Here is a 19,110-nt window from a genome sequence, read left to right as displayed (position 1 = left end):
ATCACCACAGCAACATTTATCACACCCTGTTTCTACCTAAGTCTAGCTGTTTCTTTAAATAATAATTGAAATAAGAATGCCGGGCTGGAGGGATGGCTTAGTGGTCAAGGCATTTTTGTGCAAAGCCAAAAGACCCAGGTTCCATTCCCCAGGACCCACGTAACCAGATGCACAAGGGGGCACACACATCTGGAGTTCATTGGCAGTGGTTAGAGGCCCTGGCCCACCCATTCTCTCTCTCCCCCTCTTTCTCTGTCAAATAAATAAACAAATACAAAAGATTTTTTTAAAAGTTTAAAAAAGAATGTCTTTACAAGGTCACTTGCCATCAAAAGACTAGATATCTTGGTGGCCTTAATTAGGCACTCTGTGGCGTATAGTTCTCAATTCAATGACTGTTTGGTTTGGGTTTGGTTTTTAGGTGGGGTCTCAGGTGGTGCAGGCTGCCCTCCGGCTGCACTTGGCCTTAAACTCCTGATCTTCCCAGCCCTGCCTCCAGGACTAGGGTTACGGGAATACATCACCCCATGCAGCTTCGACAGTTTTTAAGATGTTAACTGAGAGTCTAAGTAAGAATCTAGCATGTTAAAATTCTTTAAGAATTAAAAGGACAAAACCTCAGCTCATCAGTACATACTCCCTGGACCTGTTGGCGCTGACTGCCCCACCCCTCCCGCTGGTGACTTGAGGCCAGGTGGGCCCCTGTGGCTTGATGGCGTGAGGTGGGAGTGGGAGCTCATTGGCTTCTGGGGAGCCGGCGTGAAACTGGGCTTCTTCCCTGAGCATGTTAGCACTGAAATCTTTCCAACCATAGTGAACTCACCGCCAGAGTGTGGTGGGCTTCTGCTTATTATTTGATCCAGGGAAGAAAAGGTGAGGGCTTGTGGACGTGAGCTGAGAACTTGCGGGGGAGGCGGGGGGATTGCTGGGGATTCGGCCCAAGGGCTCCGACATAGGTCCTGCAAGTCCTCTGCATTGAGCGGTGCTCCTCAGCCCACAGAACAGTTCTTAACGATGCCAATGCCTCCATGCGTCCTGGAAAACCGAAAGGCACTTCTCTAAGCACATACTGATTGATGGTGCTCTGTGACCACAGTCCTGCAGGCCCCCAGAATTGGCAGCCCCCATCCTGTCTCTGTGAATGCATGCTGACAACCACAATCACACTGTGCTCACACCTGGCATGGTAGTGCTCTTGGGAGGCTGAAGTAGGAGGATTACAGTGAGTTCCGGGCCAGCCTGGGGCTACAAAGGGAGTTCCGGATCAGCCTGGGCTAGGGTGAGACTGAGACTCTACTTCACTCTATAAACTCGACAGACCAAGAAGAAGAAACCACCTAGGCTCACTGGTGGGGGTCACAAGTCCCCCACCCCTCCCTGAAGAGCTGTTACAGTTGCGACGATGTCTTCAGTGAGTAGCCACTCATAACGTGCCCACCCACGTTTATGCAAGCAGCCCTGTTTAATTCATTGGGTCACCCCCCCCCCCCCCACAAAGGACTTGAAAGCAGGAGGAGGACTCGTTGGGAAGAAGAGGGTCCCGCAGGAGTGAGAGGGAGACAAGAGCGGGCAGCGGGATGACTGTAGTGAAAATATGTTATCTATCTGTATGAAATTGTTTTTTTAAAAAGGCAACTCACTCACCCTTCTGCTGCCGTGAGGAGGCCTTGCTAGCCCGTGGGACCTCCACTCAAGGACTGTCTGTGCTTCGCACATACTCCACTTGGTGCTAAGGGAGGCCAGGAGATAAGACACAGGCAGCTGCTGCCCCTCTGCTATTCCCCGGAGCCACTTGACTTGGCATCCTAATACCCCAGCCCTCCCCTTCACCTGCCCTTAAGAACTGCTAGAGCCCCATAACCAGCAATAGAGACCACGGTAGAGTAACCCCACTGCAAGTAGGACCCCAAGATTCAGTGACCGGTATTACATAGACATGAAAAAAGATCAAATCCCTCCCAACATTCCAAATTCGGGTTTCTTAGAGAAACTTTGGCCAGCTTTTGGAGTTTTTCTAAGTGAATTGGCACCTGTGCCCTGCCTTGAAGTGGAAATGCTGCCTGTGAGAGCAAAGTGCTTTGACGTTCCGTAGGCTGAGCATTGAACAAGCCCGCTAGGAGCTGAGTCAGACCAACGTCCATCTTCACATTCATTCCTGTGTACATATGGAATGTCACCATAAACTGTCCTTGGGAAGCTTTTCCACTGATAGTGTTGTCTTCTGAGGGCAGTCTATTTCAATATGATTTCAAAAAAGATAGTTTTGTTTTTAGAAGGCAGTGCCAATGGAGTTCTATTAGCTTGTTTAAAGCTCACAAAAATTCATCCCCCCCTCGCCCCCCAGATAAATTTATTTCACTGGCAGCAAACATGACGTGTAAAAGTTCCTTGCGGACACTGTCAGAATCGCTTGCAAACCGAAGCTGCCCTACGGCCCGCCCATTCGCCTTGACTCTTAAGGGCATTTCTACCTCGTTTTAAGTATTTCGCAATTATTCTTTATGCTTAAGTCCCTGGCAGAGTTGAGATATCCCACGAATGTGGCGTGTGAGTGAGGATCTGGTCCCGGGCCCACCCGTGCCGTGGCCATGGCTGTGATGGACGCTGACTACCACAAGCTGGCCGTGCACGCCGGCAGTGACGGAGCCCGCAGCAGGCTGTGCTTCCTGGAGCGTGGTCCACAGATGGACAGTGACCTCCCTTGTCCTTGAAGCACTTCTCAGAAACAAGATTGCAAAGCATTTTCCTGCAGGCGTGGGGAGGGCAGCTGAGCCCTTGCCTGTGCGGACACAGCCCCTGGCCGAGTCGGGCGCTGTGGGCTGTCTGCGGCACAGCGCAAGGAGGGCGGCAAGGGTGTCCTTTGGGCCTTTCTTCCCACCGCCTCGCGGTCACTGGCTTGTGGTTCCAGAGCAGAATGGGTTGTTTTGATGTTGATTTTTCTCTGCTGCTGCTTGTTGTTCCAGCAGCTTGCTTGCGAGGTGAGACTCGATCATTTCAGTGGGAAAACGGCCGGTAGTCGTGGTAACCCATGCCTGTGTCCCAGCAGAGGGACAGAGAGCCAGCCGGCCTAGTCTGAAATCCCATGAAAACAGAAATGTGGAAAGCAGACCTTGACCTTCACTTAGACTTGTTTTGAAGGCTCCCGGTAGGACGCGTTCTTCCACACTGTGGCTGCAGGAGGAAAGCATTCACCAGAGGCACGCTTGTCTTCATGAATCTCCGACCGTGAGGCAGAAGCACTGAGAACACTTTCATTTTTCTGTGGGTCGAAAGAATCCACGTGCCAGGCGTGGTGGCGCACGCCTTTCATCCCAGCGCTCGGGAGGCAGAGGTGTAGGAGGATCGCTGTGAGTTCGGGGCCACCCTGAGACTAAGTACATGGTGAATTCCAGGTCAGCCTGCGATACATCGAAACTCTACCTCACAAAAAAGAAAACAATAACAAAAAGAACACATGCATTTGAAGTTCAGACTCATTTTTCTGGCATTCATTCCCCCTCCCCCCCCCTTTATTTTTAATCTCTCCTTCCTTCCCTCTTTCTCTCTCTCCTTCACCTCTGTTTTTCTTATGTACTGACCATCCTACCTCAGTGGAAGCTACACACCTGTCCTTACCTGCATTTTCATCTTTGCTAATGCTTGCCAAGAAATGGGCTTTTCCAGGTTTCTGTTTTTCCCCAGCAAGAGAAACTAACGCAGTAATGCCTTGCAGTTTACATTTCGCGCCTGTTATTCAGAGTAGCACCATAGATTCCATTGTCTGGATGGGCTCTTGTGTCTTATTATAATTTGTATTTTAAACTTGCCTAGCCATAAAAGTAACGAGAGCGTTTTCATGTGCGCGTTCCTGGGACACCCTTTTGTCACTTACTCTGACTTTGCAGGCTTGGTAGAGTTCCAGTTGGATCCAAAAGTTTGCTTTCTTAACACTGTGGTACAGTCACTTTTATCTGTGATATTTGGTGAATTTTACATAGCTGAGTAAGGTCCTGTGTCCAGAACTCCTGCCCCTGCCCCTGTGTCGGGTTCCCGCGTCCGTGCCCTCCCACACTGCCCACTGTAACGTGAGGACACGGCTGTGGCTGCTGCTCAGTAATGTTGCCGTGTGTTTACTGAGCTGCATATGAGACTGTGCCCTAGGGCACAGGAATTTCTAATTGCAGTATTCGGGGTCATCTCCATTTCCTTTATGAAACCTACCTGTTCCTGCCACTCACTGAGAGCCTGACGTCAGCAAACACTGTGTCCATAGTGGTCTCAAGTGGAGTATATTCAGAATATCTGAAGTACAAGAACGAAACTTTCACCTCATTCTTGATAGTAATATTTAATAGTTTACCTAACACATTGTAAATACATGCAAGTATATGTATATATAGAGACATATGTGTATACACACATACTTACATATATGTGTGCACATGTCTCTGTTAAATAATTAGGGAACATGCTTAAGAACTTATACCAATATGGAGTTCACAAAGTTTGCAGCCTACTCCCTCAGGCTGGCCTGTCCAATTTTTATGGGTGACTCTCATGCTACCAGGAGTCAGCACCATTTCCTCTCAGGCTATACATACTTTCATTAATACATGTAATTTACTGTAGCATAGATTGGATGTATTTATGTGAGAGAGGGAAAGAATCTGGGCGGGGGGGAGAATGGGTGTACCAGGCCTTCCAGTCACTGCAAACAAACTCCAGATGCATGTGCCACCTTGTGCATGTGGCTTACATGGGTCCTGGGGAATCAAACCGAGGCCTTTGGCTTTGCAGGCAAGCGCCTTAACCGCCAAGCCATCTTTCCAGCCCGCTGGTTGTTTTTGTTTGCTTGCTTGTTTGTTTTTGGTTTATGAGGTAGGGTCTCAAGTAGCCCAGGCTGGCCTGGAACTCACTCTGTAGGCTCAGGATGGCTTCAAACTCATAGAGATCCTCCTACCTCTGCCTCCCGGCAAATCTGGCTTTTTAGTCTCAATCTTGAGGGCCCGGCATGGTGTGCACGTCTTTAATCCCAGCACTTGGGAGGCAGAGGCAGGAAGAGTGCTGTGAGTTCAAGGCTACCCTGAGAGTACACAGTGAATTCCAGGCCAGCCTGAGCTACAGTGAGACCCTACCTCAAAAAACTAGGACCATAAAAATAAAATAAATCTGTGGGATAAACTTTTACTGCTCAAAGTTTTGTTTTTGTACAATTTTTCGAGTTTTATGCTTGTAAATAAAAATGCATTTTAAGCCAGGTGTGGTGGTGCACACCTTTAGTCCCAGCACTTGGGAGGCAGAGGTAGGACTTGCTATGAGTTCGAGGCCAGCCTGAGACTACATAATGAATTCTAGCTCAGCCTGGACTGGAGCGAGACCCTACCTCAAAAAATAAAATAAATAAATTAAAAATGCATCTTAAATAACAGTTTTGTTTAGGTTTAAAAAAGTCTGTATGGAAACTAAGTTTAGTTTACAATGAATATTAGACAAGCTATTTTATTTACTTGTCAAATTTAGGGTAGGCAAAATATCTATAAAGACTTGAGGAAAAAAATCTAAAATTCTGCTTTCAAGTTCCACTTATGATATCTATTTTTTTTTTTTTTTTTTTTTTTTTTGCCAAATGCTCCCACTTTATTTTTTTTTTTTTTTTTTTTTTTTTTTTTTTTATTAACATTTTCCATGATTATAAAATATATCCCATGGTAATTCCCTCCCTCCCCACCCCCACACTTTCCCGTTTGAAATTCCATTCTCAATCATATTACCTCCCCATTACAATCATTGTAATTACATATATACAATATCAACCTATTAAGTATCCTCCTCCCTTCCTTTCTCCACCCTTTATGTCTCCTTTTCAACTTACTGGCCTCTGCTACTAAGTATTTTCATTCTCACACAGAAGCCCAGTCATCTGTAGCTAGGATCCCCATATGAGGGAGAACATGTGGCGCTTGGCTTTCTGGGCCTGGGTTACCTGACTTAGTATAATACTTTCCAGGTCCATCCATTTTTCTGCAAATTTCATAACTTCATTTTTCTTTACCGCTGAGTAGAACTCCATTGTATAAATGTACCACATCTTCATTATCCACTCATCTGTTGAGGGACATCTAGGCTGGTTCCATTACCCAGCTATTATAAATTGAGCAGCAATAAACATGGTTGAGCATGTACTTCTAAGGAAATGAGATGAGTCCTTTGGATATATGCCTAGGAGTGCTATAGCTGGGTCATATGGTAGATCAATCTCTAGCTGCTTTAGGAACCTCCACACTGTTTTCCACAATGGCTGGACCAGATTGCATTCCCACCAGCAGTGCAGAAGGGTTCCTTTTTTTCCACATCCCCGCCAACATTTATGATCATTTGTTTTCATGATGGTGGCCAATCTGACAGGAGTGAGATGGAATCTCAATGTAGTTTTAATCTGCATTTCCCTGATGACTAGTGACGTAGAACATTTTTTTAGGTGCTTATATGCCATTCGTATTTCTTCCTTTGAGAACTCTCTATTTAGCTCCTTAGCCCATTTTTTGATTGGCCTGTTTGATTCCTTATTAGTTAACTTTTTGAGTTCTTTGTATATCCTAGATATTAATCCTTTATCAGATATATAGCTGGCGAAGATTTTTTCCCATTCTGTAGGTTGCCTCTTTGCTTTTTTCACTGTGTCCTTTGCGGTGCAAAATCTTTGTAATTTCATTAGGTCCCAGTGGTTAATCTGTGGTTTTATTGCCTGAGCAATTGGGGTTGTATTTAGAAAGTCTTTGCCAAGACCAATATGTTGGAGGGTTTCCCCTACTTTTTCCTCTAGCAGTTTCAAAGTTTCCGGTCTGATGTTAAGGTCTTTAATCCATTTGGACTTAATTCTTGTGCATGGCGAGATAGAAGAATCTATTTTCATCCTTCTGCAGATATTTATCCAGTTTTCAAAACACCATTTGCTGAAGAGGCTGTCTCTTCTCCAATGAGTATTTTTGGCATTTTTATCGAATATCAGGTGGCTATAGCTACTTGGGCTTACATCTGGGTCCTCTATTCTGTTCCACTGATCTACATGTCTGTTTTTGTGCCAGTACCATGCTGTTTTTGTTACTATGGCTCTGTAGTATAGGTTAAAATCAGGTATGGTGATACCACCAGCCTCTTTTTTGTTGCTCAGTATTATTTTAGATATTCGAGGTTTTTTATGATTCCAAATGAATTTTTGGATTGTTTTTTCTATTTCCATGAAGAAAGCCTTTGGAATTTTGATAGGGATTGCATTAAATGTGTAGATTGCTTTAGGTAAGATTGCCATTTTCACGATATTGATTCTTCCAAGCCAGGAACAAGGGATGTTTCTCCACTTTCTAGTGTCTTCTGCAATTTCTCGCTTGAGTGTCTTAAAGTTCTCATTGTATAGTTTCTTTACTTCCTTAGTTAGGTTTATTCCAAGGTATTTTATTTTTTTTGATGCAATTGTGAATGGGAGTGATTCTCTGATTTCATCCTCTGTGTGTTTGTTGTTAGCATATATGAAGGCTACTGATTTCTGTGTATTTATTTTGTATCCTGCTACATTGCTGTAGGTTTTGATTAGCTCTAACAGCTTGCTAGTAGAGTCTTTAGGGTCCTTTATGTATAGAATCATGTCATCTGCAAATAGTGATAACTTGATTTCTTCCTTTCCAATTTGTATCCCTTTTATGTGTGTCTCTTGCCTTATTGCTATGGCTAAGACTTCCAAAACTATATTAAATAGAAGTGGAGACAGTGGACACCCTTGTCTTGTTCCTGATTTTAGTGGAAAAGCTTCCAGTTTTTCCCCATTTAGTAATATGTTGGCTGTAGGCTTGTCATAAATAGCCTTTATTATATTGAGATATGTTCCTTCTATTCCCAGTCTCTGTAGGACTTTTATCATGAAGGGATGTTGGATTTTGTCAAATGCTTTCTATGATATCTATTTTTTAACAGGGTTTCACTATTTTGCCAAAGGCTGGTCTGAAATTCATGATCTTCCTGCCTCAGCCTCCCAAGTGCTGGGATTACAGTTACAGTCCACCACTTAAAGCTGTACCTTAGTTTGGCTTGAAAAAAGTCTTAAGTTCTTGCTTCACCTTAAAGAATCTAAACGTGCCGGGCGTGGTGGCGCACACCTTTAATCCCAGCACTCGGGAGGCAGAGGTAGGAGGATTGCTGTGAGTTCAAGGCCACCCTGAGACTCCATAGTGAATTCCAGGTCAGCCTGGGCTAGAGTGAGACCCTACCTCGAAAAAAAAAAAAAAAGAATCTAAACGTGGCAAAATGTTGTATCATATGTGTGATTGATAGAGGAAAGTGGCATAGAACTGCAGGCAGTAAAACAGACTCAGTAGAGACCCTGGCTCCGTGTCCCTTAAGAACCCATCTACAGGTGTTCAGGTTTCGTATATAAAGTCGTGCTCTGTGTGTATAGAGCCTGTGCAGTCCTCTCCTGTGGCTTTAAGTCAGCTCTGGACCAGCTGTAATACCTAACACATGGAGATGCCGTGTAAATTATTATGCTGTTCTTTTAGGGGATCATAACAAGGAAAAAAATGCATGTTCAGTACAGGTGCATTTTCCCCAGATCTTCACAGTTCAGCCAGCTGTGGTTGGTTGAATCCATGGATACAGGAGCTGTGGATGTGAAAGGCCCCAGAGTGCAGTTCCTGGGAACAGTTGGGTTCTGTCAGGCCATTGCAAACACTGAAATTGTACCAAGCACAGACGAATGTTGTTGGTAGAAAATTCAGAAAGTTTTTCTCAAATAAATAAATAAAAATGAACAGAAAATTCAGGAAGTTTAGACTTCTTGCTCCTCTGCTCCCATTGCCACCAACTAACAACACAAAACCTGCTGGTATGTCTGTTTGAAGCTGCCTGATGACTTATTATTGGCTCACTAGCATTGACTCGTGGCTGACACCACCACAGTGCGTGCCTGGGCGCATAACACACCAACTCTGCATGAGGCACCTCATCGACACTGGTGTGTAAGACACGAAACCACATTTCAAAACCACACCTAAGGACCATTATATGCCAAAATGGCCATTAAAAAGTACAAAAATGCAAAAAACACAGCAGGAAATCATATGAGGGGTATTTATTTATAGTGTGAAAGCTGAGCAGAGTGGTCAGGGGTAATTCCTTCCAGCCTTAGTGGGGACCATGTGTTAAGACTACTCCGATTTCTCATTGCATTGTGTGTATCTGTGAATGAAAACAAAAGCAGCTCACATAGCAATTTTGGTTTTGCAAATAAATTTTAACAAATTCTCAAGTATATAATACCCAAACAGTGAAGAACATTGCTTTCTATTGTCACATTTCTTGACATGGTGGCTCATACCTTTAATTCCAGCCCCCAAGAGGTTGAGGTAGGAGAACCACCATGAGTTTGAGGCCAACCAAGGCCCAGACTGACCTGGAATTCACTATGTTGCCTCAGGGTGGCCTCGAACTCATGGCCTTCTATCTCTGCCTCCCGAGTGCTGAGATTAAAGGCGTGTACCACCATGCCCGACAATTTCTTAATTTTTTTTTTTAGGTTAGACAAACATATAAGGTTTATATAGATCATTTCATGAGATTGCTTCGAGTAACAAGTCCCTCGACGTGGTGTAATCCCTGCTGGCTTCACAGCTAAAGGGGCACTGGAAGGAAATGGTTGACTTGCAGGTGTGACTCACCGATCACTGATTATTCCTAATGTGTAGCTACAGTGGAATGACCTTAGATGTGTGTTGCCACATCTCAGCATCTAGAACAGTGTCCAGCACTCGTAAAAATTAATTTAAAATACTCAAAGTAGGGCTAGAGAGATGGCTTAGCAGTTAAGGCGCTTTCCCTTGAAGCCTGAGGACCTAGGTTGGATTCCCTAGGACCCATGTAAAGCCAGATGCACAAGGTAACGCATGCATCTGGAGTTCATTTGCAGTGGCCATAGGCCCTGGTGTGCCCATTCTCTCTCTCACTCTCTAATAAATAAAAATTAATATTAAAAATATCCAAAGTATTCTGTACAAAATATATGTAGTAAATGCTAATAGTTCACAGGAATACTGAGTTCCGGATGCCAGCGGAAATACCAGGAGGATCCACGGCATGGCACGTTCCCTGTTGCCCTCCTCACTTGTACCTCTTAGGGAATGCACAGCCTGACTTTGGGCTCCTAGAACTCCCTGGAACTGCCTCTGTTTCATAAATCTGTTTCATAAAAGACCAAACCAAACATCACAGGCTTTGAGCTCCCAGCTTGCTCTGAATGTAAATTCCTTTATTCCCACCCACCCTTCCCAAAAGCTCTGATGGTTCAGTCAGTACAAGAGGAAACACAGTCACAGTCCATGTGTCAAAGGGATCCGAGGTAAAGGAGTGTCCCTTCTGTGCTTTTCATGAATTGAGTCCCCACTCACAACACTCCTACTGGAGACAATCATTGGTAAAAACTTGGAGACAGTGGTAAAAATATCAGCTTACTCTCACTAGCTCTTTGTCGTAAGAACAGTTTTCTCTCCTACGTGTATGAAAGCATCTTTTCGGCATGTGCAAAAATAGAGAAGACAGAATCATGAGCTCCCGTGTGCCTCACCCATCTTACCCACTCACAACGTGTCTTCTGTCGCCTCTCCCCACCCACATAGTACACTGTCAAGGACTCTGATCATAGCCAAGCTGGGCGTGGTGGTGCACGCCTTTAAGCCCAGGTAGGAGGATCACTGTGAGTTCAAGGCCACCCTGAGACTACATAGTGAAGTTCAGATCTGCCTGAGCTAGAGACCCCCTTTTTTTTTTTTTTTTTTTCTCAAGACAGGGTCTCTCTGTAGCCCATACTGACCTGGAATTCACTGTGTAGTTTCAGGGTGGCCTTGAAGTCACAGCAATCCTCCTACCTTTGCCTCCAGAGTGCTGGGATTAAAGGTATGAGCCACTACACTTGGCAGGAATAATTTCTTAATATCACCAAACACCTGCTCCAAGTACCTGATTTCTCTCATGCTTCAGCCAAGTCCAGAGCTGTCAGCTGACCACTAGTGAGACAAGTTGGGGACCACATCATTTTGAACCTAAGCAAGGCTGTCCTCAGCCACCCTCTGTCTCTGCAGCTCAGAACTGGCACACGTGCCATCCAGGAGTAGACCCTGGCCCAGAGTGGCTGTGCTCCTTCCCTGCTTAACCCCTCACCTGTGACTTAGACCTCTGCTACTTTGGCAGGGAACGGTTCCTGTGATCTGACCTCTCCCAAGGACATGCCCACCTATGAGGACACGCCCCACCTTGAGAGCATGCCCCTTAAGGCGCTCCTCTCGCCCTCACCACAGCAGGGGAACGCCACGGGCTCCTCAAAAGGACTGGTGTGGAGTTGGGTGGGTGTGGTGGCACACACCTTTAATCCCAGCACTCTGGAGGCAGAGGTAGGAGGATCACAGTGAATTCAAGACCACCCTGAGACTACAGAGTGAATTCCAGGTCAGGCTGGACTTGAGTGAGACCCTACCTTAAAAAACAAAAAGGAGAGAGAGAGAGAGTTGTGTTTTGAGTGGCTCGTGGCAATCGGGTATTGTGAATGTAGTTGAGTGATGACAGGAATCTTTCTGGAGAATGTCCCCAAGCTAACCAGGGACAGAAGAGTTGGGTCTGTGATTGCACTTGTGCCACCACAGCCCATCAAGGACCCAGAAAACAAGCTTTTCATCACAGTGAGCTCGGCTGCGTTGTGGGGGTTCATTGTCTCCTTCCAGAGAATAGCAGGTTTCTGTTCAGGAGTATGTAGTGTAAACAAGAGCAAGCTGCCATGGCTCTGTAAAAGCAGTGGCAGTGAGAGCTGCCTGACAGGTTCCACAACGTGTGGATACGGTTGTACGAGTAAATACGGCCTGGTGCTTGGCACACCGAACTTTCTGCCATCATGCCTATGTCCCATGCCCACACTGCCCCGTGCAATAGGCTCTGGGAGGGGATTAAGGTGCATCAGGAATTTTAATGAATTTCAGCAGAGGTAGCCTCATGTGACTCACGTGGCTGTATTTAGTGCATCTGGGGGATGCTGGTAGGGTTATTGTAGCATTTTAAATGCCACTGTCAATGAAGACCTAGATACTGAAGTGACAATGTTACGACATGGTGTTTGCTTCATGTCCACATGCTCCAAACATTTTAGGACCTGGAATTCATGTCTAAAAAGAAGAGTCAGGCCGGGTGTGGTGGCGTACGCTTTTAATCCCAGCACTCGGAAGGCAGAGGTAGGAGGACTGCTGTGAGTTCAAGGCCACCCTGAGACTACATAGTGAATTCCAGGTCAGCCTGGGCCAAAGTGAGACCCTACCTTGAAAAACCAAAAATAAAAAAAACAACAAGAAGAGTCAGTGGGTTTTTACCCTTGCTTAAGGGTCATGATTTTTAGTTATTTATTTTTCTGGAGGTAGGATCTCGCTCTAGCCCAGGCTGACCTGGAATTCACTCTGTAGTCTTGGGGTGGCCTTGAACTCACGGTGATCCTCCTACCTCTGCCTCCCAAGCGCTGGGATTAAAGACATGTGCCACCACTCTGGGCAAGGGTCATGATTGATTGATTGATTTTGGTTTTTGAGGTAGGGTCTCACTCTAGTCTAGGCTGACCTGGGTTTCACCATGTAGCCTTGCCAACACAGCAATCCACCTACCTCTGCCTCCCAAGTGCTGGGTTTCAAGGCCTGTGCCACCATGCCCGGCTGTGGTCATGACTTTGAAAAGGCATTTATGAGAATCTTGGAGGAAAGAGAGAAAGCCTTGTAGTAGGTGCAGATGGAGATAGGGGCTCAGTCCCGCATTCTCTCTTCGGCTTTTCTTGCTGTGGCCTCATTCATGTTGATTAACTTAACATTTCACCTGTCAGGTGAGGGTCTCCCTGCTGCCCTTGTAATGTGCTTCCCGGGTGTAGCTTTGCACTTAGTGCGAGTTCACTGTGTGGCTGTTGTTCAGAATAGGGTGTAATGATCCCTGGATGGAATCTGCAGTCACAGTTACTACCAATTCAGTAGGTACTAGCGTATAATTATTTTATCTCCGTCAGACGCCACGGTTGCCTGTGTGTTTGCTCTAGTGCTGCGTAAACATAAACTTTTTTTTTTTTTTTTTTGCCTTTTAAGCATTTATAATCATTAGAATCCACTGAGCTAAGGGAGGACGACACTTTGAACTGACCCTCCGACGCTGCGTGATTGCGGTCGTGAGGGACAGCGGGGCCTCCACGGCCCCAGCTCTCCTCCCGGTGTGCCCGGCCCGGGGGCCTGACTCGTGCAGGCCCTACTGCCCCACCTGCAAAGACTTAGTGCCCAGAATTATATATAATTAATAGTATTTTGTATAATATAATTAATAATGTATGTGTCTACATTAAAGGTAACAGGCCAGTGGAGGCTCTGGCTGCTTCTTCATGTCGTTGTCCCTCCTTTCTTCTAGATGTGACATTTGCTGTGTAACTTTTCGAACACATCGAGGGCTGCTGCGCCACAATGCACTTGTCCACAAACAGCTTCCCAGGGATGCAATGGGAAGACCTTTCATCCAGAACAATCCTTCAATTCCTGCTGGCTTCCACGATTTAGGGTTTACTGACTTCTCCTGTAGGAAGTTTCCTCGGATTTCTCAGGTACTCTTCTGGGTGTATGGAACCTGAAGTCACTTCCACAGCCCATGTAGTTGGCTAAGCTCCCTCATCCTGGGGTCTTTTTGCCAGAAAATGCTGTCCCTTTGCTCGTCCAGGCTGGTATATCGCTCACCACCCTGAATAAAGCCCTACTGTAATTTGAATCCACATTTTGTATTTTGTTTTGTTTTGAGGTAAGGTCTCTTTCCAGCCCAGGCTGACCTGGAATTCACTATGTAGTCTCAGGGTGTTGAGATAGGAAATATTCAGAGTTCTTCAAGTACAAAAGCTTCATGTGCAGTGGTCTGTTACATGTATGTACACACCCACATGTGTAGCATCCTTCCTGCCCCTCCCAGAAAGTGTCCCTTCTCCCACAGCTACAGATAGCCAATTCTGATGCTTTGCCGACTGAGCTATCCAGTCTCACTCAGGTAGCCAGTTCTAGCCATTAGTTTTGTAAGGCAGGCACCACCCCCATCTTTATTTTATTTTATTGGTTCTTAATTTTTATAGTCTTATTTTGTTGTTAGATTGTTTTGTTATTGTTGTTGTTGTGTTGTTTTAGTTTTTTCCAGGTAGAGTCTCTAGTCCTCTAGCCCAGGCTGACCTGGAACTCACTCTGTAGTTCCAAGCTAGCCTTGAACTTACAGCAATCCTCCTATCTCTTCCTCCCAAGTGCTGGGATTAAAGGCATGTACCACCATGCCTGGCTTGTTTATGTCTTTTTTTTTTTTAATTATTTCTATTTTTATTTATCTGAGAGAGAGAGAGAGAGAGAGATTGAGAGAGAATGGGCATGCTAGGGCCTCCAGCCACTGCATACAAACTCCAGATGTGTGCACCCCCTTGTGCATCTGGCTTACGTGGGTCCTGGAGAGTCAAACCTGGGTCCTTTGGCTTTGCAGGCAAGCACCTTAACTGCTAAGCCATCTCTCCAGCCCCTTGTTTTTGTCTTTTGAGACAGGGTCTTGTTATGTAGCCCTGGTTAGCCTGGCACCAGCTATGTAACTCAGGCTGGCCTCAAACCTAAAATAAGCCTCTCGAATGCTGGTATTAGAGGAATGCATCCATCTCAAGGAACCTATTTGAAAAAGAAGTATTTCTTCCTTCATCACGGTGTTAAGTCACTGCATATCAGTGTTTCCCTGGTGAGGACGTCCTTGATGAAACTAACTTCCCTGGGTTCCTAATCCATTCCTAGCTTCTCATTCAGAAGGTCAGCTCCTTATATTTAACAGGGAAAGACTGCATAGTGGGGCGTGTACACAAAAACGCATTTCCTCCTGGGATTACTTCTAAACACTCGCCTTTGTTTCCTTTCTGCATGGCGCTCTCCCCGCAGGCCTGGTGTGAAACAAACCTGCGACGGTGCACCAGCGAGCAGCACCGCTTCGTGTGTGACACCTGCGACAAGGCATTCCCCATGCTTCCCGCGCTCGCCCTGCACAGGCAGACGCACGCCGCCCTGGACCAGGGCCGCGAGAAGCCGCAAGCCAAGAGCCTGGCTGGCGACGCCCTGGACCAGAAGGTCTTCCTGGCCTTGCTGGGCCTGCAGCCCACCAAAGACGCGCCTGCCGAGCCGCCCCCGGCAGACGACGGCCCGGCCGCCCGGCTCCAGCCCCTCAAGCGGCAGCTACCTCAGGACCCCGGCTGCACCGAAGTGCTGAGTCTGTCTCCTTTCGAAGCCGCTTCCCTCGGCGGCTCTCTCGCGGTCATCCCAGCTGCCAAGGAAGCCACCCTGAAGCACGTGTCCTTACAGCCCTTCCAGAAGGGTTTCATCATCCAGCCCGACAGCAGTATTGTGGTCAAGCCCATCTCGGGCGAGTCGGCCATCGAGCTGGCCGACATCCAGCAGATTCTGAAGATGGCCGCCTCGGCGCCCCCGCAGATCAGTCTTCCGCCTCTCTCCAAGGCTCCCGCCACGCCCCTGCAAGCCATCTTCAAGCATATGCCCCCTCTGAAACCAAAGCCCCTGGTCACACCCCGGACGGTGGTAGCCACCTCCACACCCCCGCCTCTCATCAACGCCCAGCAGGCCTCGCCGGGCTGCATGAGCCCCGGCCTCCCGCCACCCCCGATGAAGGTGCTCAAGGGGCCCGCGGAGGCCGCCGCCGGTGCCCACGCGCTGCAGGCCAAGTCGGGGGCCCAGGCGCACGCCGCCACCCAGCTCTTCCTGCAGCCGCCGGGGGCCGAGCTCCCCGGGCAGCCCGAGATGAAGACGCAGCTGGAGCAGGACAGCATCATCGAGGCCCTGCTGCCCCTGAGCATGGAGGCCAAGGTCAAGCAGGAGATCACCGAAGGGGACCTCAAGGCCATCATGACGGGCCCTGGCGGCAAGAAGGCCCCCGCCATGCGCAAGGTGCTCTACCCCTGCCGCTTCTGCAACCAGGTGTTCGCCTTCTCGGGAGTCCTGCGCGCCCACGTGCGCTCCCACCTGGGCATCTCTCCCTACCAGTGCAACATCTGTGACTACATCGCCGCGGACAAGGCCGCGCTCATCCGCCACCTGCGCACGCACAGCGGGGAGCGGCCCTACATCTGCAAGATCTGCCACTACCCGTTCACGGTCAAAGCCAACTGCGAGCGGCACCTGCGCAAGAAGCACCTCAAAGCCACCCGCAAGGACATCGAGAAGAACATCGAGTACGTGAGCAGCAGCGCCGCGGAGCTCGTGGACGCCTTCTGCTCGCCGGAAACCGTGTGCCGCCTGTGCGGCGAGGACCTGAAGCACTGCCGCGCGCTGCGCGTCCACATGCGCTCGCACTGCAGCCGCGGCCCGGGCGGCTGCCACAAGGCACGCAAGCCCTTCGAGTGCAAGGAGTGCAGCGCGGCCTTCGCCGCCAAGCGCAACTGCGTGCACCACATCCTCAAGCAGCACCTGCACGTGCCGGAGCAGGACATCGAGAGCTACGTGCTCGCGGCCGACAGCGCCCTGGGCCCCGCCGAGACACCCGCCGGCGCCCCCGGGAGGGGGGAGGAGGGCGGCTGCGTCGCTTTTGGAGACTGCAAGCCCCTCGCCACGTTTCTGGAGCCCCAAAATGGCTTTCTTCACACAGGCCCCGCCCAGCCCTTGCCTTCACACATCTCTGTCAAGTTGGAGCCGGCCAGCAGCTTTGCAATGGATTTCAACGAGCCTCTTGATTTTTCACAAAAGGGCCTGGCGCTGGTCCAAGTGAAGCAGGAAAATGTGTCCTCTTTCCTGAGCCCTTCTTCCCTGAACTCCTCCTACGACTGCTCCATGGAGCCCATAGACCTGTCTATCCCCAAGAACTTAAGGAAAGGAGACAAGGACCCTGTTGTTCTCAGTGAAAACAAGGTCCCGGAGCGGGAAGCCTCGAGTGCGGAGCAGCTCTCTCCCTGCCCACCACCCTGCTCTGCCCTGCCAGTGACTTTGGAGTCCAGAGGGATGCTGGAAAACTCCACAAGCACTGTGGCAGCCGCCACCATGGCTGCCAGCCTGGAGCCCCACACTCAGCCCCTCCAGGGCTCTGTTCAGCTGGCTGTCCCCATCTACTCCTCAGCTCTCATCAGCAGCCCTCCCCTCCTGGGCAGCTCGGCCCTCATCAGCAACTCAGCTCTCCTGAGCAGCCCAGCCTTGCTTCGGCCGCTGCGGCCCAAACCCCCCTTGCTCTTGCCAAAGCCCCCTATGACAGAGGAGCTGCCTCCCCTGGCCTCCATTGCCCAGATCATCTCATCCGTATCGTCAGCCCCAACTCTGTTGAAATCCAAGGGGGCTGACCCAGGGCCACCAAGCACCAGCAGTAGCAGCACGGCCGCAGATAGCTTAGGGGACCCCATCCCCAAAGCCACCACCACTACCGCTGAGAGCCCGGGCCCTAACGAAGCCAGTGACCCACCCCCTGCAGCCAGCAGCCCAGAGGAAGCCTTGCCCACGGAACAGGGGCCAGTGGGCTCCTCCAAGAAGAGGGGCCGGAAAAGGGGGGCAAGGAACCGGCCCCTCACCAATAACAGCGGGGTGGATCTGGACTCCAGTGGAGAGTTTGCCAGCATCGAGAAGATGCTGGCCACCACGGACACCAACAAGTTCAGTCCATTTCTGCAGACAGCAGAAAGTGATGCTCAGGGGGAGGTGGCCGGAGCTCCCGCAGAGCACCATGGGCCCAGTGACGAGGAGCGGAGTACTCCCCCGGAAGACAGGCTGCTGAGGGCAAAGCGGAACTCCTATGCCAACTGCCTGCAAAAGATCAACTGCCCCCACTGTCCTCGGGTCTTCCCTTGGGCCAGCTCCCTCCAGAGACACATGCTTACACACACTGGTAAGAAAGCCCTCGGGGCCCAGCAGGCAGCGAGTCCGACTTCCCTGGCACGGAGGCTGGGCCAGGGAAGAGTAAAGTTATGGCTAGGGATGGGCCCAAACGATGAGTCCTTTGCCCAGACTTCACTCTTTCCTAGCTTTCCCGCCCCATCGCAGAAGCCACAGGGGCTGGCCCGATGCCCTTAGTAGCCATATGATCTGTACCCACAACCTGAGCCACTGAGGGTACTGGTGAGACAGTGTCCAACACGGGGTATTTTCGAGTGGAAACATCATGGGTCCATAAGCTCCCTCACTTCTCTTCCCACCACCCAAGGTTTTGAGATCTAGGCTAAGCATGGGGTTGGCTCCCGAGACGTGAGCCCAGTACTGAGGTACTGGGGCGCAGTAGTGCTATTTTGACATGAAAGTTTTCATCCTGGCATCCTCAGTGCAGCTTTGTAAAACGGTGAACATTCTATGGAGTTCTTTTGCTTGCCCTACATCTAAAAAGGGTAACACTGAAAAGTGTGATTTGGCCGTTTTCTTTTTCTTTCACTGACATGGTTCCATCTTCCCTGATTATTTTAATTTTGCTTGTTTGAATTTTTGGTCTCTCATTTATTTTGACAGTCAATGGTGGTTGGTGGTGGGGGGTGTGTGTGAAGTGTTCACACGTATTCATGTAAGTGCAGGCAGGTACGTGCATGACGAGCCTGCGGAGGGCAGGAGAAAGCCTCCGGTGTGTCTCCTTGCACCTCCTCTTCCTCTACATCAGGCCTCATTGTTCGCCTCGGGGTTTGCCAGGCCTCGTGTGGGTTCCCAGGATCCCAACCCGAGCTCTCTCCCGCTCTGCTCCCGCTCGCAGAGCAAGAGCCTCAGCTGCCAAGCCGTCTCCCCAGCCCAGCGGAGTTTTGTTCAGTTCTATTTAGACTGCTGTTGTCAGCTGTTCCAAGAAGCAGTCCAGGCATATTCTGATATCCTAAATAACAAATTCATATTGCCACAATGATATCACAAAGGTACTTTTCTAATGTTAAAGTAAATTGAGCTTTTTGTTTGTTTGTTTTGTTTTTCGAGGTAGGGTCTCACTCTAGCCCAGGCTGACCAGGAATTCGCTATGTAGTCTCAGGGTGGCCTCGAACTCACAGTGATCCTCCTACCTCTACCTCCCAAGTGCTGGGATTTTAAAGATGTGTGCCACAACACCTGGCCTAAATTGAGCTTT

General features: G+C 48.8%; 1 protein-coding gene across 6 annotated transcripts in view; it reads left to right on the top strand.

Moving 5' to 3' along the window:
- The window catches only part of Rreb1 (ras responsive element binding protein 1), a 159,209-nt gene that overhangs the window by 122,783 nt on the left and 17,316 nt on the right, over nt 1-19,110 (top strand). For all 6 annotated transcript variants that reach the window (XM_045136425.1, XM_045136424.1, XM_045136428.1 and 3 more), the window contains 2 exons: nt 13,438-13,627; nt 14,970-17,904. In XM_045136425.1, the coding sequence (XP_044992360.1) occupies nt 13,438-13,627; nt 14,970-17,904 (3,125 nt within the window). The remainder of the gene's footprint in view (nt 1-13,437; nt 13,628-14,969; nt 17,905-19,110) is intronic.

This window comes from Jaculus jaculus, chromosome 17, assembly GCF_020740685.1.
Source record: "Jaculus jaculus isolate mJacJac1 chromosome 17, mJacJac1.mat.Y.cur, whole genome shotgun sequence".
NCBI classification, from domain to species: domain Eukaryota; kingdom Metazoa; phylum Chordata; class Mammalia; order Rodentia; family Dipodidae; genus Jaculus; species Jaculus jaculus.
Note: the sequence above shows the minus strand (reverse complement) of the source record. Positions and strands in the feature narration are given on the sequence as shown.